Below are 26,135 nucleotides of genomic sequence, written 5' to 3'. Positions count from 1 at the left end.
GAGCGAGAGAAACGGTCCTTGAGCTTTCCCTCTGCTACTGGCAACTACTATGCTTTTTGCCAAAGGCAGGGATGGCAACCAGTGGCCATTCGATGCTTCCTGCCTATTGTAGCAGTCAGTGCTCTTGTACTAATGCCAGGGATGAAGAGTAGCTTTAATGCACAAGACATTTAAAATTGTGATATAGTTAACAGTGACAAAGATTGGCAGGGTTTGGGTGGGAGGGTGCACTTTAAAATACTCTGCTTTAAAAGTGTGACACTTCTAAGTGTTTATAAAAGCTTCTCTAAAGAGACAGAAAATATATTCCTTAGTCGTCTTCTTCATGTATTTTGTGTGAAAAAGACACTAGCAGAAGAAAACAGATTATGTAATGTCTGATCCAAAATACTGATAGATTGCCCAGATCAGTTGAGGTTGCACGGTCCTTCCAAGACTGCAGTCTGCTGCAGTTCAAAACCGAGTGACAGGAGCATCCCAGTATGTCTCCTGTGCGGTCCCTAAGGTGAACTGTAATGCTGTGCAAGATGAAAAGCAGGTCATCACACTTCAGCCCAGTATGAAAAGCCTCCTGTCAGCTGCTTCGACCCTCCAATTGCTCTTTGTGAGAAGTCTAGCACTCACCTATTTCCTCAGTATACCAAGTGAACCTGCATGGAGTCAGCTTGTTTTCAACCCAGTCTCCAGATTGGCTTGAAGCGAACCAGCCCTGTGAGTAGTTTGTCATAAGACTCTGGTTTCGTTTGTATGCCATCACTCAAACCACTTTAGGTTTTTGTTGACATACAAAATTGCAGTCTGGACTACACGCAGACTAATTTATTTCCACGTTTGATTTGCAATAGCACATTTTTAAGATAAGCAGGCTCAGCCCCATTGGATAGGTTGTTTGATTACCTCCCAAGTGGGCTAGTTCTTTGAACAATGCCCTCCCCATCCTGGGTGATGGTGGTTTTGCCCCCATCTCCCTGGAAGCACAAGCCTCTCAGCACAGGAGCTCTCCTGCTGCTTAGCCAATGAGAAGGTAGCTCCTCACCCCTAACATTGGTCCAAGAGAGCTGTAGCATAATTTATTATTATTATTATTATTATTATTATTATTATTATTTATACCACGCCCATCTGGCTGAGTTTCCCCAGCCACTCTGGGCGGCTCCCAATAAAGTGTTAAAAACAATACAGCATTAAATATTAAAAACTTCCCTAGGGCTGCCTTCAGATTCCTTTTAAAGATAAGATAGCTGCTTTTTTCCTTCACATCTGAAGGGAGGGCGTTCCATAGGGCAGGCGCCACTACCAAGAAGGCCCTCTGCCTGGTTCCCTGTAACCTCACTTCTCGCAATGAGGGAACTGCCAGAAGGCCCTCGGTGCTGGACAATGGGGGTGGAGACGCTCCTTCAGGTATACTGGACCGAGGCCGTTTAGGGCTTTAAAGGTCAGCACCAACATTTTGAATTGTGCTCGGAAACATACTGTATGGTGCCTGATGTCTGAATTACTTCTGGCTGCAAGCCTGAGGTCCGGTGGCAGAGATAAAGGTGGCAGCAACAATAGTATATGCTCAAGACATACCGTAAGGTGTTGTTAATTTGGGCTTACTGGTTAACCTGAGAAACAGTATTATTCTGATATAATGAACAAGGAATTGTAAAGTCTTTTTACATCTGAGTACAACTCAAGTTATTTCGGCCAAGTTGCAAGAAGCTGCAAAGTTTGCAGGGGAAAGGTAAAGGTTGTAGTGTTGGAGGAATGAAGCCCCCAGATTCGTATGTATGAACACAGCAAAGTAGGTCACAGACAGCTTTAAAGATGCACGATGAGTGTCATAGACTCCTGTAACAGTATTTATTGGCTGTTTGAGATTTGTGAATTTTCCAGAACTCTTCATTTTGCGAGAAACAAAACAAAAAGAAGATTCATTCCGGGGAAAGACAAGAAGGGACTAGAAAGTTACAGTTTCTTTTCCTGTCATTGCACCTTTCTCCTTACATGGTCCTGTGCAGATTCCTGAATATTTCAGTCCCTAAGTTTGCCCATCTAATGTATGGAACATCATAGGGCAGCCTTTTGGATGGACAAAAATGTCACTGATTCACAACAGTATATGTGCAATCAGGTTATGCTACTGGTCAGGATTTAAAAATTAATTAATTTAGAAAACTGCTGACAGAAAGCAGGAGATTTCAGAATGCTCAGTCTTCTGATAGAAAGTGAGAACAAAGAGAGCAATTGCTCTAAATCTCAAAGAGCTTAGGGGGCAGACAAAACAAACCTTTGGCTTATAGGTAAGCTCATTATCACTGTTATTGCATAAGTGGCATGGAAACACAAGCTAAGAACTTATTAGCAAAGAGAAACTCTCTGGAACAAGACCTGTCCTCTCCTGTGCTCCCAAAGGCCTTATACCTTTCATCTGTGCAATAAGAGCTAAACCAAAACATCCACCCAATGTATTTTTGTCAACCGTCCTTCACTTGTTCAAATCCCATGCATATAAGGATTTATTGCATGGGATTTCTTTCCAAATGACAATTCTTTATTAAAAGTTGAGTCTGATGTGGAATCATTTACCACGACTGAAACTTTCAAATGTTATACTGCCTTACAAATGTCAATAAAAAAGGCAGGCAGGCTAGCTCGTGGGACTGTTCCAGCTCTACATTTCCTGCATTAAGCCCTAGAGAGGTTGAGCTGGATGAAAGCCTTTTCCAGTTGCAGGATTCTAGATGCTGAAGCGGAAGAACATGAAGGTTGCCTCATCAATGCTGCTGTGTTTTTCACCAGAATTTTACAGAGTAGCTCAAAGTATCTGTGACAGACATTCCCTGAAAAATAACACTATTATGCAGACAGGAAAAACACACTTGAAGCATTTCTCTTCTTTTTACTTCAGTATCCCCCCCCCCCCAAGCATCCCTCAGATGAAAATAGGGACATTTCTCACTCCTCATCTACTGACTCTCCTCAACCTCCGATTTTTTGACATTGTCCCCTGCTGCAGAGCATTTCTTAGCAGAAGAAGGGTGAGTGCACGCTAATAGGACACAGCACATATGCCCTCCACTGTCCTTAGAAAACCCCTTCATTGCAATGTTATTGTATTTTACTCTTTGGTAGATGTACAAAAAGGGACACGGGTGGTGCTGTGGGTTAAACCACAGAGCCTAGGACTTGCCGATCAGAAGGTCGGTGGTTCGAATCCCCGCGATGGGGTGAGCTCCCGTAGTTCGGTCCCTGCTCCTGTCAACCTAGCAGTTCGAAAGCACGTCAAAGTGCAAGTAGATAAATAGGTACTGCTCTGGCAAGAAGGTAAACGGCGTTTCCGTGCACTGCTCTGGTTTGCCAGAAGCGGCTTAGTCATGCTGGCCACATGACTTGGAAGCTGTACGCCGGATCCCTTGGCCAATAAAGCAAGATGAGCGCCACAACCCCAGAGTTGGCCACAACTGGACCTAATGGTCTGGGGTCCCTTTACCTTAGATGTACAAAAAGAAAAACACACACCAATAAATTAATTTTAGAAAGGGGCAAGGTTAGATGTGGATGCACAAAGCATTAAAAAATAAAATCAAGGCTTTTTGTGCTCTGCTCTGCTCCCCGTTTCTTCCAGCCCAGGGCGGCCCTGTCCTATACCTGCCCCTCAGTCAGCGTATCATGCGAGGTTGGGACATGGTGGTGGCAACCTCTCCTCCTCCTCACCAGCTCTCCAGCAGCTGCTATGAGTTGACGGAAGGAGGCCAGCAGGATGCTCCCGCACCACTGCAGCCACCACTGCTTGGGACAAGCACTGGCTCATCTTCCTCCCCAAGCTCAGTGCTGGCGACAGAAATAGGGACATTCCAGGATCAAACCAGAAGCCGGAATGGCCTTCATAAATTCTGGGACTGCCCCTGGAAAAATCAGGAGACTTGGAGGGGATGCTTCAGTTCCTCTTACTTTTGTCCATTATTTTCAGACATCTGCAGCAGGATGAAATGTGACATAATTAGAAATGGATGGTTTTCTTCGCCAGGAATGGGCTTGCTTCAAATAGGTTAATCTCAGCTTGATTCAACATGGGCCCCAAATAAGTTAATATCCGCTAAGTCCCATCTAGAGTGATAGCTTCAGCACACACCTGATTATATTACTGTGGTTGTAATGAGGCCTTAAAGCCTCACCCCAGCTCCTTTTCCTTCCCCGTAATTTATCTGGGAGCTGCATCTTCAATAGACCTTCAGCCTGTTGGCAGAATCTTGAATAAATATACAGTGGTGCCTCGGGTTACAGACGCTTCAGGTTACAGACTCAGCTAACCCAGAAATAGTACCTCGGGTTAAGAACTTTGCTTCAGGATGAGAACAGAAATCGTGCTCCGGTGGCGCGGCGGCAGCAGGAAGCCCCATTAGCTAAAGTGGTGCTTCAGGTTAAGAACAGTTTCAGGTTGAGAACGGACCTCCAGAATGAAGTAAGTTCTTAACCCAAGGTACCACTGTAGTTCTCATAGATTGACATCTTAGAGGGATCATTAGGAACTAAATCTCTTGGTACCACACTTGTGATACTGTCCACGTGATGTCCAGAAGCATCCCAGATGTAAGAAAACATGGGAAATGTAGTTCCCATGGGTCTTGAAGATTGTGCTAGCTTGGACATCAGAACCAATGGGAATTAGCTTTCCCATGGATCTTTTATGCAATATATTAAGGCAGCCACCTTGTAAATTTGGACTGGAACAGGGAGGGAAAGGCTTGTGCCAGTCTGAATCCAAGCAAGGCCCATGCATTAGATTAAGATTGAACTTGGGTTTTGGTTTTTGTTTTTTGAACCGGGGGAGTTGTTGCTTTTTGCACTCCCCAGTTCCAAACTTCAGCACCATCACTAGTTGTTTTCACATATGCAACCCCCCCCCCAAAAAAACCCCACCAGTTTTATTCTTTAAGAGTTATGCAGATAAATATTCTGTCAAGTCAAAGATACAGCAAATGAGGAATATAAGAGGTGGAGAGTCATTAAATTTCAGTTGTGTCAGTGAAGTGTTCATGACATGCCAAATGAGAAATGAAAAAAGGCAGTTCAGGGCCTGCAGCATGAGTAACTGGTTAAAGTGTGAAGCTAGTGCTAAAAGGCATACTATTAAGTCAGAGAAAAGAAAGGAGCGGATGATCTCTGAGAGAACAATTGTTAGTTCTATTTTTGAAATATTTTCATTAGTCACCTTAGGGAGGAAAGTAGGAGCATCTATCTGAAATCTGCAGATGGTACCAAGTCATTCTTTTGTTTGCTTCACCCACTCCTACCTTTGTATCTTTCCTCCTGCCATTCTGTGAAACCTACTCATCCTTGTCCCAGCCCATGTCCTTGGCACATAGGCCACCCCACCCTCACCCCGCTATCTCAGTCTCTTGTATGCCTCCTAGGGATGAGGGGAGAACTAGAATCCCCTCTTCCATTCCTTTAGTATGGTCTGGGTTTGATTAGCTCTGCACTCTAGGGGGCAGTGCTTGCCAGTGTGCCAGGGCTCCTCTGTGGACCAACATGGGGGCAAGACTGCCCCAAGAGGGCTAGTGAAGTGTGCTGTGACCACAGCAATAATTGCTAAAACAATTTAGAGATACTTGTGGGATGCGCATGTGTGTAGAAGTGGTTGAGTTCATGTTCATGCAAGTAAGCACACCTATCATAGGTCTGGAACATATACAGGAAGTTAAAGGTAAAGGTAAAGGTACCCCTGCCCGTACGGGCCAGTCTTGACAGACTCTGGGGTTGTGCGCCCATCCCACTTAAGAGGCCAGGGGCCAGCGCTGTCCGGAGACACTTCCGGGTCACGTGGCCAGCATGACAAAGCTGCTCTGGCGAGCCAGAGCCGCACACGGAAACGCCGTTTACCTTCCCGCTGGTAAGCGGTCCCTATTTATCTACTTGCACCCGGAGGTGCTTTCGAACTGCTAGGTTGGCAGGCGCTGGGACCGAGCAGCGGGAGCGCACCCCGCCGCAGGGATTCGAACCGCCGACCTTTCGATCGGCAAGCCCTAGGCGCTGAGGCTTTAACCCACAGCGCCACCTGCATCCCTTATACAGGAAGTTACCTTAAACCAAAAGTGTGTTTGTTTGTGCATGTATGTCTATGAATTTCTGTGCATTCGTATCCATGTACATATGTATTTCTCAAGTCAACATTTATAACCTCTGCCATCCATAGTGCTAGGAACGCCATAGGGTTTTTTTTAATAATAAAAAAAACAGAACCAGAGAGTACATCAGTGCTATTTTACCTTCTATGCAAGATATGTCTGTACCATGCAATACGCCCCAGAGATTTGCCTTTATTTTAGTCACCCCTTTTATTGCTGAAAAGAGTTATCCAGTTTATCGATCATTACAACAAGTATAAACAAAACCAAATAGATGTTAGAAAAAGACAAAAATAATTTTAAGAAAAGACATCAGATCAGATACTAGCTCTTGATGTTTAATTTTGAAAGATACTTAAATTATGAAACAAAAAGGAAAATTATGTATAAGATCAATTTAGCCTTATCATGGGGAAATTATGTGCAAAGCAGAAGCGACTATGAAATAATTATCTCAGAATTACAATACAGTGCCTTCATGTCACCTTCCATCAAATAGCATATTGAAACATATTTAAGGGCATTATCTATTACTAGTTTCAGTTTAATAACAAGGCAAAAAAACTGAATTACCATGTTGGATGCTCAAAAAGCATTTGATATTGTAGAGAAGCCTTTGTTAAAAAGCAGTATTAACTACATTTATTTTGAGAACTCAAGTTTGTGAATTAGTTTTCAAGTATTTATGATAGACCCATTCCTAGGATTACTCCAAGTAATAGATGGTCAGAAACAGCATTATTGGAAAGAAGAACATGACAGATTTGTTCCCTTTCGCCAATATTTTTCATTTAGAGTACTAAAATCTGAGCAATAGCAGTAAGAACTAATTAAAGGGATGCCTCTGAGAAATAAAGAAAGTTAACATTAAATGTTGGTGATAGGGTGTTAATGCTATCAGCGTTAGTGCTTTTTAAAGAAGTATAGCTAGATTTCCAGTAGTTAAATAAATTAAAGTAGGACATTTTGGGAATAATCATAATACCACAGTCTTTAAAGTTATTGCTTTTTGTAAAAACCCTTGGAAGAAGAAAGTTAATTATTTCCATATATTACTTAGCAGTAGACGTTAAAGAATTTTCTTTGAATTATTTGTGAATCAAAGAGATTGAAACCGAGAACAGCAAGAATTGAATGTAATTCTAAATTGTTTTTGTTTTTACATTATGAATAAATATACCCAAATAAAGGAGAAAATGATAAAGGTATACATTAACAGGATTAAAAGATCTGGACTTGCATGCAAGATTCTATATCAAAACAAGCAAAGGCTCCCTAAATCTGTTCTGGGCTTCTCCCAACCCTCTGGATCAGATCTGAGGAGGGTGCAGGGTACAAGGGGCTTAAGCAGGGTGAGTTCCATTGCACAAGTATAAATCCTTGCACTGACAGAACAAACTAGAGATTCATTTTATAGACATTCATATGGTTCAGTAAAAAACACTGGCAAGTAAATGTCTTGGCTAATCCTGTAATTCATTCCTTTTATACACGTTGGAAAACGATCCAGCTTAAGTACTGTTATTGTCTCATATGCATCCTTCTAGTTTAATGATTAGGTTCAAAATTTTAGATTTGATCCAGGTCAAGATCACAGTATATGTTTAAACCTGATAATTGTGTTAGTTCTTAAAATAGAATAGAATACTTTCTACTATCTATAGATATGAATAAAAACTGAGGACAATTTTTTGTTTGAAAACTTTCAATTATAGCATATATTTAGTTATTTATAGTGCAACTCCATGCATGTCTTATCAGAAGAAAGTTCCATTGAGTTAAATGGAACTTACTCCCAGGTAAATTATAGTTCAGCCTTAGTGAGCAATGTTGGAATACAGTGCTACCTCTAGTTGCGGACTTAATCTGTTTCGGGGTGCTGTCCGCACCCCAAAAAGTCTGCAACTTGAGCGCCTCTTCCGCGCATGTGCGATCGAGTGCTTCTGCATATGCACGAGGTGCGCAGATCACTTCATGTGTGCGTGGCAAAGGCGGAAGTAAACACTTCCAGGTTTGCCACGTTCATAAGCTGAAAGTCCATAACAAGAGTGGAATGCAACTAGAGGTAGCACTGTACACTGGAACTTGGTTTGAAAAATTGTTAAGTGTACTTACAAGATACCATCTAAAGTATACAGTACTGGGTTTAATGGCAGAATAGGGAAGGGAAAATGAAAATGCATTTATGGAAAAGGTCAAACTATTGTGAAATAGAAATAAACGGAGAGCCATAGGTATCCCCATGAATTTTTCTGGATGACTGAAATCTAAAACACTGATTGGAGCAGGCCAGTTTTTCCACACACAACATGAAAAGAAAAGTGCCTGTACATTTTGCTTCATATCTCAGACTCTACAAATAAATGCTAGAAACGTACCTGTTTAAAAATGATAGCTGGGGATCTGGAGAACATTGTTTTTTATTGGGGTGGGGGTGTCCCTACCCTGCTGAACACCCATGCGGAGAACAGTATTTCTGAAAGAACTCCACTTTTCAATTTCAAAGGCACTGATGGAAAAATCATTTTATATTTTTGTATAATTGCTATAACTTCCCATCAGCAGAGTTGCTGCTGTTTGCTGGAAGGAGAAACTGCTTCTTGTTTTTGAATTTTTGTATAGTAGTATGGAGGCAAAAGCTGGTCATAAAAAGGAATCCATCAAATGTGAATTTGAGTGATATCACAGAATTCTGGTTCTTTCACATTATAGTATGCTGTGTAAAATGAAGCATAGCTCATTCTGCCTATTTAGTAGCTATCATGGGAGTTCTCATCTGACAGGTACAATTGGAGGCAAAAAATACTGATAAGTGCTCGTGGACAATTCTTAGAAGGGGGTATTATTTGAATATTATGAGATTGTTTAACTTTCTCTTTTAAACCCCTGCATTGCCAGAAACAACTTTGAATAATAGCAGTTTGATACAAAAAGACACAGCAGTAAATTATAAATAGTAAATTGTATTAGACTACAGTTGAATATAAAAACATTTATAGAATTAAAGGCTCAGTTGTACCAATCCTTCAATACAAAGTACAGTGACATTACTGACTTTCCAATAGATTGAACACTGTTCTCTAAGTATCTGCAGCTATATTTGCAATAAATGTTATGAATTCGGGTAAATATTCTTTTGACTACTTATTTGCAAGAGTAAATAAGTATACTGTTTATGGAATACTGTTATAGTTGCTAAAGCCCAGAGTACAATGCACTAATATCTGAATTGTGTCAGTAGTATTAGGCCCACTTTTCATAAAATAGCAACTTCTTTGCTTGAGAGCACCTCCATATTTTAAGTACAGTGGTGCCTTGCAAGACGAAATTAATTCGTTCTGTGAGTTTTGTCGTCTTGCGATTTTTTCGTCTTGCGAAGCACGGACTTTGGAAAAGCTTCAAAAATCACCAAATTCTTCAAAAACCTCAAAAAAAGGCTACCACACCGCGTGCTATGAGTTGCTCCTCGAAGTGAATGCACGGTTTTAAGAAAAAGGAAACTTGCAAGACAAAGGAAACAAACTTGCAAGACGTTTTCGTCTTGCGAAGCAAGCCCATAGGGAAATCCGTCTTGCGAAGCAACTCAAAAAACGAAAAACCCTTTCGTTTTGCGAGTTTTTCGTCTTCCGAGGCATTCGTCTTGCGAGGTACCACTGTATTCAGTGGAAAAGTTGTATTAAGTGGGAAAATACATGTAAGACATCCCAATCAGAAAATGGGAAAAATTAAAACACTGAAATGAAATGAAATGAAAACAAAGAATAGACACACTTACTTCATTTGGGCCCACAGAAACTGAAGGCAAGAAATGTCCATCTAGGTGAAGATGGGTTTGCGCATAAGCAGGTTCTGGAAACAACACAGGAAGCCACACTGTTGACCCAAAGGTCATGATCAAGCCCCCTGTGAGAGTTTTTGTTTCAGCCACCTTTTGAGGCAAACTTGGGAAATCAAAATGCAAATCTCTATTTTCAAAAGGGGCCATGGATTCTGCATAAACTATCCCTTACAATATTCTATAAAATCATGTGACAGTTTCATAGGATGTTGAACCAAATGCTAAACTACAGTGGTGCCTCGCAAGACGAAAAGAATCCATTCTGCGAGTCTCTTCGTCTAGCGGTTTTTTCGTTTTGCGAAGCAAGCCCATTGACGGCTTAGCGGATTAGTGCTATTAGCGGCTTAGAAGCTTAGCGGATAAGCAGATAAGTGGCTTAGCGGCTTAGAAAAAGGGGGGAGGGGAAAAAACCCACAGGAACTCGCAAGACATTTTCGTCTTGCGAAGCAAGCCCATAGGAAATTCGTTTTGCGAAGCACCTCCAAAACGGAAAACTCTTTCGTCTAGCAAGTTTTCCATCTTGCGAGGCATTCGTCTTGCAGGGCACCACTGTACATGAAATAAACAAAGTGAGATAAACAAAGAAAGTGGCACAGTCATGAAATGTGGACAGAAATAATATATTAACCTGTTTCAGTAGAGTAAATAATAAATTGCATTTGACGGAGGGGAAGATGGCAGAGATACCAGTTCATTCTACATGGTACCGCTGAATCCAGAGTCACTAGTTACATCTAATAAAAAAAAGAAAGTCAGGGTGTTGCTTTAGTAGAAAAGTTACTTGTAAAAAAACCCAAAAACCCCAGAGGAAGTCATTGACAGCATACCTATTTTATCAAGAGATGAGGTTGCCATAAATGTTGTTTTTCAAAAGTCCAACTAAACAAGCCAAAAAAGAAGAAAGGTGGTGTATTCACAGATAATAGGAATCCACCAGCAGAATGGGGAGGGAGGCAATTTTTATTTATCAAATTATTTATCTCCCAAAAGAGTCCAGGGTGGCATTTTTGGAGATCTGCCACTGGTCCCACCCCTGGTCCATTCCTCTGATGGACTCCTTCCATCAGCACATGGTTGCCACTGAAGACTACCCAGAATGTTCAGCATAGCTGGTGTGCCTTAATTCTGCAATTTCTACTGTGAATTACGACTGCAACTTGGTTTATTCAAGGTGCGATTGGCTGTTGCTTTGCTGTTCATCATTGCCTCTACCATTATGATTTTGTTTAGGAACTGAGCTAGTGTGCTACAGCACTGAGGCACCAGCTCAAAGGCCAGAATGTGGGCTTGCTGTTGTCCCTTACGATGCTGCGAAGACAAAGTGGGACAGTAGAGTGGCAGCTGCCTTTGGTCAGGCAAGTAGCAAGTAGGTGTGTCAGCCTATTTTCCTGTGTATCTTTTCCTGGGAAGTGGAACAAAGCTTCACTTGCCATACGATTAGGTTTTGCCTGCACTGGCAATAGTTTTGCTGCTGCAACTATTAAAGAGAAACTGTTTGGTAATATCTGATTTCTTCATTATAATTAATAATTACGTTTTCTATACAACTCAAGAGTTGCCAAAAAGCAGAAATAGAGAGGCTGGAAATTTAAAGCTGTATCTGTTCTCCAACAGTGATTCTTATGAGAAATCTGTCTTTGACTTTTGAAAAACAGCATGAAAAGCTACCTTAACTCTTAACAAAACACAGCATTCTTGTCAATACGCATGCTGTATATTTAATATTTAATGTATACTTAGCTACATGTACATCCTTGTTAACACACAACACATTCAAATGTCTTTAAATTAAATGCCACAGTTTGAAAATCATTTGTATTTGATACCTGATTTGTCAAGATAGTAAAAAAATTACAACGTAAATGATCTGTCATACATGTGTACAACCAATGTTTTTACACACAAACCCACACACCCCATGCTACCAGTTTTCCAATTGGAAATGAATAGATTGGAATGAATCTGGTACAAATCTGAAAACGATGGCAGCGTTTAGTTAAATTAATAAACTCATGAAACATTTACAAGTACTATGTTAGGGGCAGCTATGAAGAGCCTTTCTTCTTCTGTTCCAGCTCTTGCAGACGCTCTTCTCTGAACTGAGCATGTTGTGTCCCTACTTTATGAGCAGTCTCTGTCGCTGTGATGTCAATCTGGGCATATTTAGTTGATCCACTCCCTATGGCAGAAAAACATTGCCATGGTTATAACATCTTCATGTACTTTCACCTAAGATAATTAGGTAAGAATACAATAACACTCAGTTTGATGTCACACACAGCACAAATAATAATACCCACACCAGAACTTAAAAGCTATAATCTTTGTTACTGGAAAACATAGCATCAAGAAACAGTTAAGCTCTTGTAGCTCAGAATCCAAACAAACAAGTGGAACCTACAACATAATGTTGCAGTGCTATCAGCACTTCTGTGGGAATGACCAGGGATGCAGGAGAGGATATATTGCTTGATTATATTCTTTCCAACCTGTGTTAATAAGTTCTACAATTTAGCAGAGTAACATTCCCCTTTTTAAACTTGCACAGCAGATGCGTTTGCTCAGGCTCGCTAAAGCCTCTAAAATAAGTTACCTGATAATTTCCCCTTTAGTCCCTCATAAAAGACATAGACACATTACAGCCTTCTATAAAAGTATAAAAAGAGTTTACTCACTCACATTCTGTTCACAGATGGATCCCAGAAGGCAGACTTAAGTTACAAAAGTAATATACCTGGAATCTATTCCATAAAGAGATAGTCCCTTTGTCCTCTCTTGGCTTGAAGCCAAGAGAGCATCTTAGGCTAAAAGCAGATGTTGCTTCTTTGATGAATGTAGTCAAGAGAGAGAGAAGGCGGCCAGCCCTATGCCTTTGTTCCTGCACAGGTGAGGACACGCCCACCTCTGGTCACATGTAGAGGAAGTCTGTCCCAGCCTAGGAGGAAACAGAAAATTCCGACTGGCTGGTCCAGACACCCCCTTTTTATGTCCACTTTAGGGATGTTGTACTTGACTGCTCTGTGTTTCACACCCCACAACTTCCCCATTAGTAGTGGTCCTGCTCAGGACCATCTTTCCTTCCGCATTGTTTTCCTGCTGGGAAGATGCTTGTCCTTCTCACGAAGCAGACCCAGAGGGGCTGCTCTGTACCCAATGGGAAGACGGAGAGCATCTCGTCCCGCTGGACACTAGTTTGCAAGGGTAGATGGGGCACTGCCCCATAATCAGCTGCTGCCTGTTTGTTTTTGCACTGCCAACCAGTCCAGGGAGTCTCACTACTTGTCACTTTCCTTCTCCTTAATCTCAGCATTGCCCCTGTAGGGATAAAGAAAAAGCTGGAACTGGTTTGGACTGCCAGCCATTGGTTCTGCTGGTCTCTTTGTCTTCCACGCTGCCAGCCCTAATGAGTATCAGCAACCGCTGCTTCCTCCCTAGCGAAGGAGTTGTAAAAGGTTCTGAAGATATGCAGCTGCAGAACCCTACTTTAGGAATGCACTTTTTCAATACAAAAATTGAATCCACCAGAGCTTTTTCCTTCCTCTCTTCAGTTACTTCCTTCTAACCTTTCTTCCTTCTTCCCTGCCACATGTGATGAGCTGACCACCCTATAATCCTGACCTAACCTGTGTTTTCCTGGCTTCCAGCTGCCATCAACCGTGCTCTTTTCCACATTATCATTTTTAAATTAATTTTATTAAAGGATTTCAATCTAATATATACCATAAAATTCCAATTAAACTAAAAAATAATAATAGAAAACAACATACCAAACAGGAAAAAAAACTAAACAGAAAAGTAAAATAAAGCACACTACTCTCCTCTGGCTGCTTCCCATTGGTATTCAAACATATCAAATCTCTTGGCCTCTACTCAGTCCTCAGTTCTCAGTTTCCTCAACATTTTTGCTCCCTTAGATATGGGTCACATCCAGAATGTCACTATTCTGTAGGAGGGATTTCATTGCATATCAGAAATGTAGGTTTGCTCAATTAAAGTGCTGTGTTGTTCTGGGCCCAACAAATACACTTTTTTAAAAAACAATTTTTTGCGTATAGCAAAGTAGCAGGGAAATGCATTAAAAAGTGTGGGATAATGGTTGACTGATGGGAAGATGTATAACTTCTGCACAAGCAAATAATGAATTTAAAGAAGATATCGTATCATATATTATACTACTACTACTACTATTAATTAAATTTGTATACCTCCCTATAACCGCAGGTCTCAGGGTGTAAGTTTTGTGCAACCAAATCAGGATGCTCCATGAACAGATAATTTAGAAGAGCCAACAGTTGATCACCCCCTCATTTCCCTTGATCACAGTGATTCTGTCCTCAAATGGTTATCTTCCTACTTGCCTAATTGCTTCTCCAATATCTCCTTAGGGGGAATGCTTCAGCTACTCTCCAGTGAGCTTCTTAAGAGTTCTGTGCTATTCTCTCTAAATACAGTGGTGCCCCGCAAGACGAATGCCTCGCAAGACGGAAAACCCGCTAGACGAAAGGGTTTTCCGTTTTGGAGGTCCTTCGCAAAACGAATTTCCTATGGGCTTGCTTCGCAAGACGATAATGTCTTGCGAGTTCCTGCGGTTTTTTTTTCTCCCCCCCTTTTCTAAGCTGCTAAGCCGCTTATCAGCTGATCCGCTAAGCCGCTTATCAGCTGATCCGCTAAGCCACTAAACATCTGATCCGCTAAGCCGCTTATCAGCTGATCCGCTAAGCCCCTAAGCCGCTTATCAGCTGATCCACTAAGCCGCTTATCAGCTCATCCGCTGATCCGCTAAGCCGCTTATCAGCTGATCTGCTAAGCCCCTAAGCTGCTAATAGCGCTGATCCGCTAAGCCGCTAATGGGCTTGCTTCGCAAGACGAAAAAACCGCAAGACGAAGAGACTCGCGGAACGGATTCTTTTCGTCTTGCGAGGCACCACTGTACTTTGTGCCAGGGTAGTATGGCTTCCAAGAGCACCTACCCACTGCTGACAGACAGCTCTACACCCTTGTGCAAATCAATTGAAACAAAGCATGTTTTCTATCTTACTCGTAATCCTGTACTCAAAACAAACACGAAAAGTCAGTTGATCATTATGGTGTCAGAAGCCTGCAGCCTATAGAAGGAACAATGCGCTTGCCACAATATATTGAGGTTCTGCAAAAGAGAGTTATTCCAGAGCTGGAAAAGAGGTATCCTGACAGTACTGGGATATTGCAGCAGGACTTAACCCCCCTGTCACACATCAAAAGTGGTAAAGAAATTCAAGACAGAGCAGCAAACAAATTGTTGGAGATTGTATACTACTTGAAATCAAAGAGAAAAAATAAAGCATGTAGCAGTGCTGCATTGGAGCTAACAAGTACCCAATAACCAGTGGTGATTGGTGCATCTGTAAAAGGTGACCATGCCACAGTGTAGCTTTGCAAAAGCCCCTTTTGGTCCATGGAACAGCCTAAAATGTTATGCAAAAACAGCAGAAACACGCTTCAGTTGCTTTCAAAGATATTTACCTCTTATGCTTGTACTAGGTTCCTGAAGTTCCAACTCCATGTAATGAAGCTGTTTCTTTGATGTGGGGCTGGTAGGAATATTAACATAGGTTGCCATTTCACCATGCAGTCGATCAGCCATCGGTAGGTCTGCTGAATAACCTACTGCCCCTGCCATAAGAAGGAACATGCTTTTAAAAGATACATTAACTTAAGCCCCCTGAAGAAGTAAAAAGACATCAACTTGGGTGTAAGACAAGAAGGGAAATCTTTGAATTCATGCGCTCATGGAGTTCTCCTGCCTAAAAGCCCCCACCCTGTTCATTTCAACAGGGGAAATGGATTCTCCTTTGTGATATGGCTGAAAATGAATGTGCCAACCCAAGCATACATGAGTTCCATGCACACCCAGAGTGCATACAGCTGTCGGTTGTATTACAATGAGAGGGCAAGACTGCATTCTGAAAGTGCCCTTGCTCTGCAGGTGCTGAGGATCAAACTAGACATGATGTTAAAATACATCTTTGGATTTACAGTTGAAGTTTTAAAAAATGCAAATAGCATCAATTGGATGGGGGGGGCAATAATAATGATCAGGATTGCAGCAGGTGGGGGTGGGGAATATAACCCTTTCTTCACCTGTTATGGTCCTGAGGTACATTCTTTCCTCTGAAGCTTGTATTTGCATTGGGAAAAAATTACCCAGTAACGGGTAGTGGAATAACTTATGAATAAAAGAACTTCTACAGATTCTCCACAAAGAATATATTGATATATGTGCTTAGAAGTGAGAAAATGAGGACTAGGCAAGGCAAAGTTGGGTATTCTATGGAAAACAAAACTCTATTGGGGTGAGGTATGCTTTGTAATACTCCAGGGAACCCTCCCTATATGTTCATGGCTTTTTCATTTAGGAAGTAGCTCACGTTGTTCCTCCAGCAAGTGCTTGCTTGGGCCCTCATCATATCCCCAGTGCTATTTTTCAAGAAAAAGAGGTGCCAGAACTCACCATGAACAGCTCCCTTGTTCTCTTATAATTGCAACGACACACACCTGAGAGGTGCTAGAACTGAGTTTCTGCATATCCCCCATTAAGGGTTTGTCCAACGCCTTGTGTCATTTGGAGTGTTCCCTCGCCACCCATTGAACTAGATCTGTCTGCCTATTCATATGAAATCACCACCAGTCTGTGTACTCCTCTGCAAGTCAGTTACTCACCAGCTTCTTCAGGATCAGGTGGCGCGCCAGACTCTGTAGGTGGCATCATAAATTCATAGCTTCCTTTAGGACCTAGAGCATACAGAAATCTATACATTGTTGATCCAATTTTAAACAACAATATGGACAGTAATAATAATGCACATGTCTCAATTCTTTAAGTTTCCTCACAAAGGATTAAAAAATGTGGCTCAGTCAAGAAATATGGAGATTATCTAGGAAGAATTACATGCTTCTAAGAACACTCCAAAGGGAATACAGTGGTGCCTCGCAAGACAAAATTAATTCGTTCCGCAAGTTTTTTCTTCTTGCGAGTTTTTCATCTTGCGAAGCACGGTTTCCCATAGGAATGCATTGAAAATCAATTAATGCGTTCCTATGGAGACCGCTTGCCAGGCTGGCGGTGCGAAGAAGGGCTTTTCTCCCCACCGCAAGCCTTCAGGACAGGTAAGGGAACAGAGGGGAAGGCGCGCAGCGCTTCTCCTCTGTTCCCGGGGCTTGTGGTGGGAGGAGGGTTTTTCCTCCCCGCGCCAACATGCAGAACAGCAATCTGAAAGTTGGCGGTGGGAAGGAAAACCCTCCTCCCACCGCAAGTCTTCAGGACAGCCATCCGAAGGCTGGCAGCGGGAGGAGGTCTCTCCGCCCCACCTCCAGCCTTCGGAGCAGCCATCCCAAGGCTGGCGGCGGGAGGAGGTCTCTCCGCCCCACCGCCAGCCTTCAGAGGAGGTCCGAGGACAGTGGGGAAGACGCGCTGCACTTCCCCGCTGTCCCAGAGATTTCCCTATGGGCTTTCGTCTTGCAAAGGAAGCCCATAAGGAAATTCGTTTTGCGAAGCGCCTCCAAAACGGAAAACCCTTTCGTCTAGCGGGTTTTCCGTCTTGCGAGGCGTTCGTCTTGCGGGGCACCACTGTAAATAATACCACAGTTTGAAGAGTTTGCACCGTGCGCTAATCGCTCATGATGCATGGGGGTTGGGAGTGCTGTGATACTTGCAACCTTCCCAGAGTCTTTTAAGACAGTCTGCCTAACTGAATGACAGTAATAGCAGACACATCTGATTAGAAATGGTACAGCTCCACCGAAGGACTAGTTCACCTCAATTTTATGTGAGGGGACACCTGGAAAATCAAAACAGTTAAACCTATCCAACTAGAGAGAAAAGTTTGTCATAGTACTTTTTACAATTTCTGCAAGGGAACAGTTGCTTCCCTATATTGTGCAATCTGCACTTCAGGATCGGTACCACATAAGATGGACATAAAAATGAACTCCAGAAGATCATCTGTAAACAGGATTTTCTTATCTTTCATGGAGCTTACTCCTCATTCAACTTCATTTTCTTAAATAATTCAAACATCATCACAGGAACTCCAAGGACCAAGAACTACAGCAAACATTGCTTTGACCATGGGGATCCTACCAAAACCAGCATTCCTGTGATGAAGTTCTTCACAAAAGGTCTTCCAACTTGCAGTTTAAATGCAAAGATTACTGCCTGTGACTTTCCACATGCACAACCTTTCCTATCTGAATAGAAAAATAAAGCATAACTATCTATCTCATAAAAAATACTGAGTACTTGCTTTTTTGACCTAGGTTTGTTTGAGAAAATTGTCTCTCCAAATACTATGCCTATCAACTTGTAAAGTTTGTCCTTCGTTTGCTTTCAGGGACCAAAACACTATCATAGAAGCACCACCTGTTTTTAAAAAATCTCCAACTTAATACTAAAAATCTTTAGCTACATTTATGGTTCTATTGTGCCCAGTTGCTCAAAATAAATTGCTTTGTAGAGATAGTCATGGCAGTGGGGCAGTAATAGATAAATCAATTCCCTCTTTCTTCTTCCTACTATTCTCCCCACCTTTGGAGTCACTGAGAGATGAAGTCATTATTCTATTGACTTTGCTTTGAACAAAAATTCAGCAAATGCTTCCTAAAGCTAATTCAGCTGATGAAAGGAATCAGTTAAAACATTTTTCTATTTCCTATTGCAGCCTTTCTGATATCCATTAGATATCATTAACATGAAAAATATAACACAATTGACCACAATATAACAACTGCACATGACCAGTAGCCAAGGACAACAAAATTAGATATGTATTCCCACTTGCATGACAACAGAAATGGAATAGCCATCTCCAACCAAGTAAAATAATGCCAACAGGAATTATTTTAATTGGCCTTGCACCAAGATGCACATCGTTATGTGATAATAATCATTATTAATTTGTCAGAACAGATTACATATAGAAATGAACATAAAGTCAAAAGATTATTTGAAACCTATTTTTCCAAGAAATAAAAAATTGATTGATTTGGTTCTTAAGTAACTTCTGGAAAAATAGGTCAGCTTGGGTCAAGAAGGCTAATGCCGTCAGATGTGTATTGGATTTCAATCCTCATATTTACTTCCACGTCCTGCATGGCAGAAGCTCACGCCAGAGAAGTCAAAGGTGATTTTGGCGGGATCTCTTTGGACTCTGGAGAGTTTGGTTTGGCCTAGGAGTCAGAGGTTGGCTTGGCTGCAACTGACAGGGCTGTTACTTCCTCATCTTTGGAGGTAGAGAACTAGGAATGCTTATTGAAGGTAGTTGAGGGGATTTTGCTATGCCTGACTACTTGGAATGCTCTCTGACTTTGAAGACAAACTAGAACCTTCAACTAGTGGGAAATGTGGGCACACAGAGATCCACACCCAAAAACTTGTCGGTTGGTTTCTATGGAGGAGGCTGTTTGCATGTACCATGCTGTTTCCTCTACTGAAATGAATGCCGGAGCCTGTAGAAGCAGGATCTATTTGCACACAACTCATAAGGAAAATATACCCGATATGAAGCAAAGTTATAGGGGTGGGGATGGGAAGGAAAGAAGGGAGGGAGGGACGTTGAGGGGGGTTTTGTTTTGTGTGCATGTACAGACTTGCCCAACCCACAAAGAAAGAGGATTAGGGCTCAAAGACCAGGTAAATATAGGTAGCTGTAAAATCAGCAGTGTGAGAGATGGCACAGATGAGCTTACAATTCTTTTTGATACAGAGTGAATTTATTAATACCTTGCTCTTCTTAAGCTTAAGACCTGTTTTTCTTTTTGTCTTCTTTTAAGTCCAAGAATAAATATTGCAGTCTTGTGGATTGGGACCTTAACTTGTAATTTCGTTTCCCTGAGTACTGAAATCAACAGGTGTCAACATCTAGAAAAAATCTCATTGCCTCTTACCTGGGCTGGCTGGTAAAATTCCAGATGATAAAATAGACGTTTCCTTTTTAAAAAAACAGAGAGAGAGAGAGAGAGAGAAACAGATGCATCATCATGAATGAGTTTCTTGCAAACTTAACACTGAAAATTTTCACCTGATAAACTGTTCTCAAAACTATTTTCAACCATGTTAATCGTGTTGATAAAAGTTCCAAGGAACTGCCTAAGAAATTCACCTTGTTTACATGAGCTCAAATCCTGTCAGTCCAGCTCTCAATATTGCTTGTGAATAATTTTACAAGTACATTTGAAATGATAAATCCTTTATGCATATGTAAACGATTATATATATGCAGCAGATGAACACTTTATGCTGAAATTGACCTCCATATGAACTAGAAGATAATCACTATTCAATTTTTTAAAAAGATCAGTCCTAACTATAGGAATCCAGCAGAACTTAACACTGCCTTGAGTTAAGCAGGCATAACTTACTCCTTTCCCAAACTCTGTCTAGCACTGGGACTAGGGCTGGCTGAGCTGTCCTGAGCCTGGCAGAGGGAAAACAAGTCTTTAAAAGATGGCTTTGACTTACATTATCATTTTTGCTGGTGTAAGTTCAACTGGGTTGCTAGGTCACATGGCTGAGCTGAAAGGCGTTTGGAATAGGTACCAGTCTGCCCCTGTCCTGTCCTACCCCAGCATTGCTGCACCCCCAGAACAACCCCTTTGGGGGACTTACCATGGTCAGCCAACTTCAGCTGAGCTCCAGGAGGAATTGCCCTGGCTTCCACAAATGTGGAAAAAGCAAGGGATGGGTTTCCATATGATGTGAAGAAAGAATCTGGTTTGTCTTCTCCTCAATGCAGCAAAAGCAGAGGCCGAGGAGGAGCAAATCAGGCATTATTGATCAGCATGCACCAGCAGGCTGTTCATTCAACATTAAACTACAATATCTTTTAACAAGGGGCTAGTAGAAAGGAACGATTAGAAAGTATTTCCGTATGCAGTAACAGCAGCCAGAACTCTTTTGGCCCAGAAATGGAAACAAGAAGAAATGCCTATGATTGAAGAATGGAGATCGAAATTAATGGATTACGCAGAACTGGACAGATTGACAGGGAGGATTCGCAACCGACGAGACCAAAGATTCACTAAGGACTGGAGTAAATTTACAGAATATATTAAAAATATTTGTGATAATGATATAACGTTTGCAAGTTTTCAAGAAGCTCTGTAAGAAAATTTGGTAGAAATATTGTTTAAACAACATGGTAAGATTATATATATATATAGTGCAATATAAATTAAGAAATGTGAAGATTTGTGATAATTATGGAAAATTATCAGACATGTTGATGGAAGTCTAAAAGAAAAAAAGATGTGTGATGAGTTTTTGATGTTTAATAATGTTATAAATTTGTTCTTATTGGAAAATTAATAATATATATATATATATATATATATGTGTGTGTGTGTGTGTGTGTGTGTGTGTGTGTATATATATATAAAGGGGCTAGTAGAGAGAGGCCCCCTTTGGCACTGGCGCCTTGGCTGTGGAGTGCTGTCCCCAGAGAGGCTCACTTGGCACCTATTTTAGAGTTTTTTGTGGCAGGCACAAACCTTTTTTAATTTCTTTAATTTCTTTAAATTAATCTTAAATCTTTTAAACTCTGTTGAAGCCTGATGTTTTATGCTTCTGTAAGTGACCAATGCATTTTAATAGTTTATTGACATTGCAAGCTGCCCAAGAAAGTTGTTATCATGAGATACAGAAATGTCATGAATAAATCAACCCCACTAGCCACTAACCCCTGCTGCTGGAAAGTTCAGGACACCACTGAATTTCTTGGTTTATGGTTACATGCAGACCAGCGCACTGCAAGTAGGCCCACACTGCTAAATGGAGAAAAAGCAAGCCTAGTATATATTTCTGTATTGTCTCAGCCCTGGAATATGTGCAGCAATAAAGAAGTAAGCCTCTGCTGCATGCTTGCTCCCTCATCACTGAGAAACATAAAGCAGCCACCACACAGCAGATATGAGGGACAAATGACATGAAGCCAAAGAGTAGGACCAAATGCTCTTAAGAACAGGAAAATAATTGTGGCATCCCAGCAATCAAAGTTCATCTGTCTAGCATTCTGTTATCAACAGTGACCATTCAGAAATTCCAGGGTGGTTTGCAAGCCAGGCATGACACAGCAGCTCTCCTATTGCTTTTCCTTAACAACAGGTATTCTGAACATGTGCTGATTTAGAAATCACGCTAAGCACTTAATTTCTAACGTGGCACATTTTCAGAGATACTAGTCCTCCCATTTGCCCATCTCAGGCCTTGGCAAATTCTGAAAGAGGACTGGTCAATTTGCCTAACACTTTTTGCACCACTGCCCTATTATTAGAAAAGCTAAAATTACAGTGGCATCCCAAACTTCCCCCTTCTCAATGGTCTCTGTCTGGAGGCATTTGGAAGCAACCAGTCAGTCAAGAAGTCGCCAGGAACAGCAGGGGGAAATGACACAAGCAAGACTGTGACAGCTGAGTAAGATCATTATATTTAAAGTTCTTCAGTTATGGTACTTCATATATTCTTAACCAGCACAGTAACTAGACTCTGAATTATATATATGAATGACCCATGATGTTTACTCAAGACTTTATAGTACACTTGGCCCAACTTTGTTCATGCTCCCCCAACCTGTTGCAATAAACTTTTCACTAGCATAAGTACCATGTTTTGTCTCATTTTCAGGCCACATTCAACCAACCATATTCTCAAGGAGCTAAAATGCCAGCGCAATAAGGCATGACTATATTGTGGAGCTGCTCACCTAAAGATTTTGCAGAGACAAAGAACTGAATCACATTTGCTTAAAAGGATGAAACTTTCCACTTGCACATCTAGATATAGCAAGTGGTACAATAACACTAATGCCTTGGGCTAGGGGCCCGATGGCTCCCAGGCAGCATGCAATGCTTGGCCCAATTTCAAAGTCAAGGTGGCACAGAGAGAGAGCGAGCGAGCTATAAAATGCTGCAAATACCGCTCATTTTTGGCTCTGGCTTGGCCCACCATCAGTTATAGCCCTTGACTGGCTTTTCCAGAGGGTAATAGAATCATAGCACCAGAGTTGGAAGGAACCCCCAAGGGACCCCTGGAATGCAGGAATCCTGCCCACAGCTGTCGCTGGGTAGACTCAAACCACCAACCTTCTGGTTAACAGGGAGACACACTGACCTATTGCATCACTGACCAGTGGCGGAGCTTCATGCTCCGGCACCAGGGGGCAGAGAGCAGACAGGGGTGTGGCTGGCGCACATCTCAGGGGCGTGGTCACTGCCCACAGAGGCATGATGTGCACCCTGGGGGCGTGATGCACCACCCGCAGGGGCATGGTGTGTGTCCTGGGGGCATGGCATGATGCCTGCGGGGGCGTGGCGCCTAGAGTGGATGCGGGGGGCAGACGCGATGGCACCCCACTGGGATCGTGCTGCCAGGGGCAGTGGGCTCCCCCCGCACTCCTCTTCCTCCGCCAGTGCCATTGACCCAAAAGGTTCCCACTCCTGGACTAGGGACATTCTTCAGTTGAATTACGAGCTGGCTGGCAGGAACCATATCCTAAGACAGGCCATCTCAGAATGGCCCAACACAATTTATTTTAATAAAAGTCTGAACAAATGTTCAGTTATTTCTGATGGAACAAACTGATTTCTCCTACAGACTTAATAGTTGTCTTCAGGAACATTTGGCCCTCCAAAATGGTAAAAGAATCATTGGCACTTGTCTGTCTCAATCAACAGTGGAGCGCACCTCCAGGGGTGAAGCCAAACAACTGTGTCAGCAGCACTAAAGTGACCTCTCTGGGGCACAAGCCCAGGCAGTGTGTATGACTGCTCAGATGACAAGACCAAAGGCAAGTAGAGCAATTTATTTGGTCCCAGCTTGGAGAGGCATACAAGGTCCCTCCAACCATCTTAGAGGCTCCACATAGTCCTGGGACTACGTATGAAGGCTAAAGCTCAGCAAACCTGGGCTGGTCAATGTCTGCATGGAAAATCACCCAGTAACCTTAAGCATGACACCCTGAATTCAATGGAACAAAAGGTTGGATATAAATGTAATGAATAAAATAACATTTACCTGTTGTTGTTAATGTTTTCCTGACGGTAACTGATTTCAGCTACCATTGGCACAGATATAGTAGCATTTATCCGCCCATAAAATGCACACAATTCTACAAACAAGACCAGGATGTGCTCAGAACAATGATTTACCTTTAGCCCTCCACAGACCGGGCAAGGTGAAAAGAAAGCTCGAGTTGTCCCAGAAGGAGAGCTACACAGTTCACACGGGCTGCTGGAGACCCCAATGAATGCTGCCACATCAGTACTTCTAGAATCTAACAATTGTGTTTGCTGTCTTATATGTGACCACCTTGAAACAAAATCTGTGCTTGCCTCAAGTGATGAGTCTTTGGCATGTTCCTGGGGGAGTGCTGCTTGCATGCCCCCTTCCCCTCTGTGCTCAGGAGAAGCTTGTGCTTCCAGATGTGGCAATGGCAGTTTGAGGTCACTAATTTCTTGAGACGATTCACCCTTGGATAATGAGGAATCTGCACTTGAACTTTGTGTGTCTTTAGCAGCTACCTGTAGCAAACTCCTGGGTGTGTCATAGGCGTGTCTAAGGGAACTGGGAACCTGGTACCCCAGGCCAGGGTTCCTCAGGTGGTCACCTGGTGGGCAAGTACATATATTCTGGTCTGAAGGGAGGTTCAGCGGCAGACTCAACAATGATCCAAATTCATCACCATGGCAAATGTCCAGGCTCCCAGCATATGAGGAAAAACTTCCTGAGTAAGAAGAATGACTCCCTGTAGCTATCCCACTATCAGAAGAACTTTGGCGGCCTATTTCTTGCAGCTGTCTGGATCGAAGAAGCTTAGGAGGTGGTTTGGTGATGCTGCGGACACTTTCTGAATGGGCCTTCTCCTCCCCAAGATGAATTCCCTTTGCTGCAGGCAATCCATGACTTTCTTGAGAAGTACTGGCTGAAGACTGGTCTGCCCAAATAGTCAATCTGCTCCCAATGCTAGCATCAGAATGGCTTGTGTCCGAAGATGAACTTGATAAGCTTCTGTCATCACCTAGGGTGAAAGAAAGGAGATTGGTGATTCAAGTGGAAATGGCTGCACTATAAAGATGATAGCTGGGGTATCAGCCATACTTCTGACTTTGACAGTTCAGGGAGCCCTAGACCACTACATCTGTAAGGGGAGAAACACTCAATTTAGAGAAACCAAGTCCCTTGGCTGCATTAGGGATTTTTCAGTGGGAAACTTCCTAGTGCAGCCAATTCCAGAACGGGACCCTGTCAGCATTATCCAGCTGATTGACATTGACAAGGAGCCCCACGTGCAAAGGAACCGCCAGAAGCTCACACAAAGCTTCCAGCTGTCCCTTTGAAGCCCTGTCTCCACCTGCCCCACCCCAACATCATATGTGACATCAGGTGTGGACCAAATTATGACTCATGCCAAACCTAATTAGGCCACTAGGCCAGAGGTACCCCACAACTGCTACAGGAGAATGAAGAACAGCAAATATACCCAATGACAAATTTCATTCCATCATCTCTCTAGTCTAAAGCCATGGCCTAGATGTGACTTTAGCTTTAGCTATTTTGAGGAGTCTAAGGGCTCGTCCCAGGGACACAGGTGGTGCTGTGGTTTAAACCACTGAGCCTCTTGGGCTTGCCAATCAGAAGGTCGGTGGTTTGAATCCCCACAACAGGGTGAGCTCCCATTGCTTGGTCCCAGCTCCTGCCAACCTAGCAGTTCAAAAGCACACCAGTGCAAGTAGATAAATAGGTAGCGCTCCGGCGGGAAGGTAAATGGTGTTTCCTTGCACTGCTCTGGTTTCAGTGTTCCGTTGCGCCAGAAGCAGCTTAGTCATGCTGGCCACATGACCCGGAAAAACTGCGGACAAACGCTGGCTCCCTCAGCCTGTAAAGCAAGATGAGCGCCACAACCCCAGAGTCATCTGCGACTGGACATAACTGTCAGGGGTCCTTTACCTTTACCTTTTAAGGGCTCATCCGCACTTCCACTTGTGTGATGCCTAGAAAACACAGGTCTGAGGGCTTTCACCCTTGCCCTGCTGCTCCTTTCCAAAGTAAAACCTGCTCTTGCAAGAGATCAGAACAAATGGCAACCTGGGGAAAACCCAAATTGCCATTTGCTCTGACTGAGTGCTTTCCATGGGGGAAAGCTGCGGGGAAGAGG

The 26,135-nt window shown here is 42.5% G+C and overlaps 1 protein-coding gene across 3 annotated transcripts in view; it reads right to left on the bottom strand.

Moving 5' to 3' along the window:
- Window positions 1-3,492: 3,492 nt before the first annotated feature.
- Window positions 3,493-26,135, bottom strand: part of DOK7 (docking protein 7) — a 39,240-nt gene continuing 16,597 nt past the window's right edge. The window contains exons 7-11 of one of the 3 annotated variants that reach the window (XM_079991573.1): window positions 24,130-24,998; window positions 19,873-19,915; window positions 16,651-16,722; window positions 15,454-15,603; window positions 3,493-3,959 (exon numbers count right to left, since the gene is read on the bottom strand). In XM_079991573.1, the coding sequence (XP_079847699.1) occupies window positions 3,952-3,959; window positions 15,454-15,603; window positions 16,651-16,722; window positions 19,873-19,915; window positions 24,130-24,998 (1,142 nt within the window). In that variant the 3' untranslated portion in view covers window positions 3,493-3,951. Of the gene's footprint in view, window positions 3,960-9,056; window positions 12,181-15,453; window positions 15,604-16,650; window positions 16,723-19,872; window positions 19,916-24,129; window positions 24,999-26,135 lie in introns of those variants that run through there. The other 2 variants (XM_079991571.1, XM_079991572.1) reach the window with 2 other exon arrangements.

This window comes from Podarcis cretensis (assembly GCF_951804945.1).
Source record: "Podarcis cretensis genome assembly, chromosome: 9".
NCBI lineage: Eukaryota > Metazoa > Chordata > Lepidosauria > Squamata > Lacertidae > Podarcis > Podarcis cretensis.
Note: the sequence above shows the minus strand (reverse complement) of the source record. Positions and strands in the feature narration are given on the sequence as shown.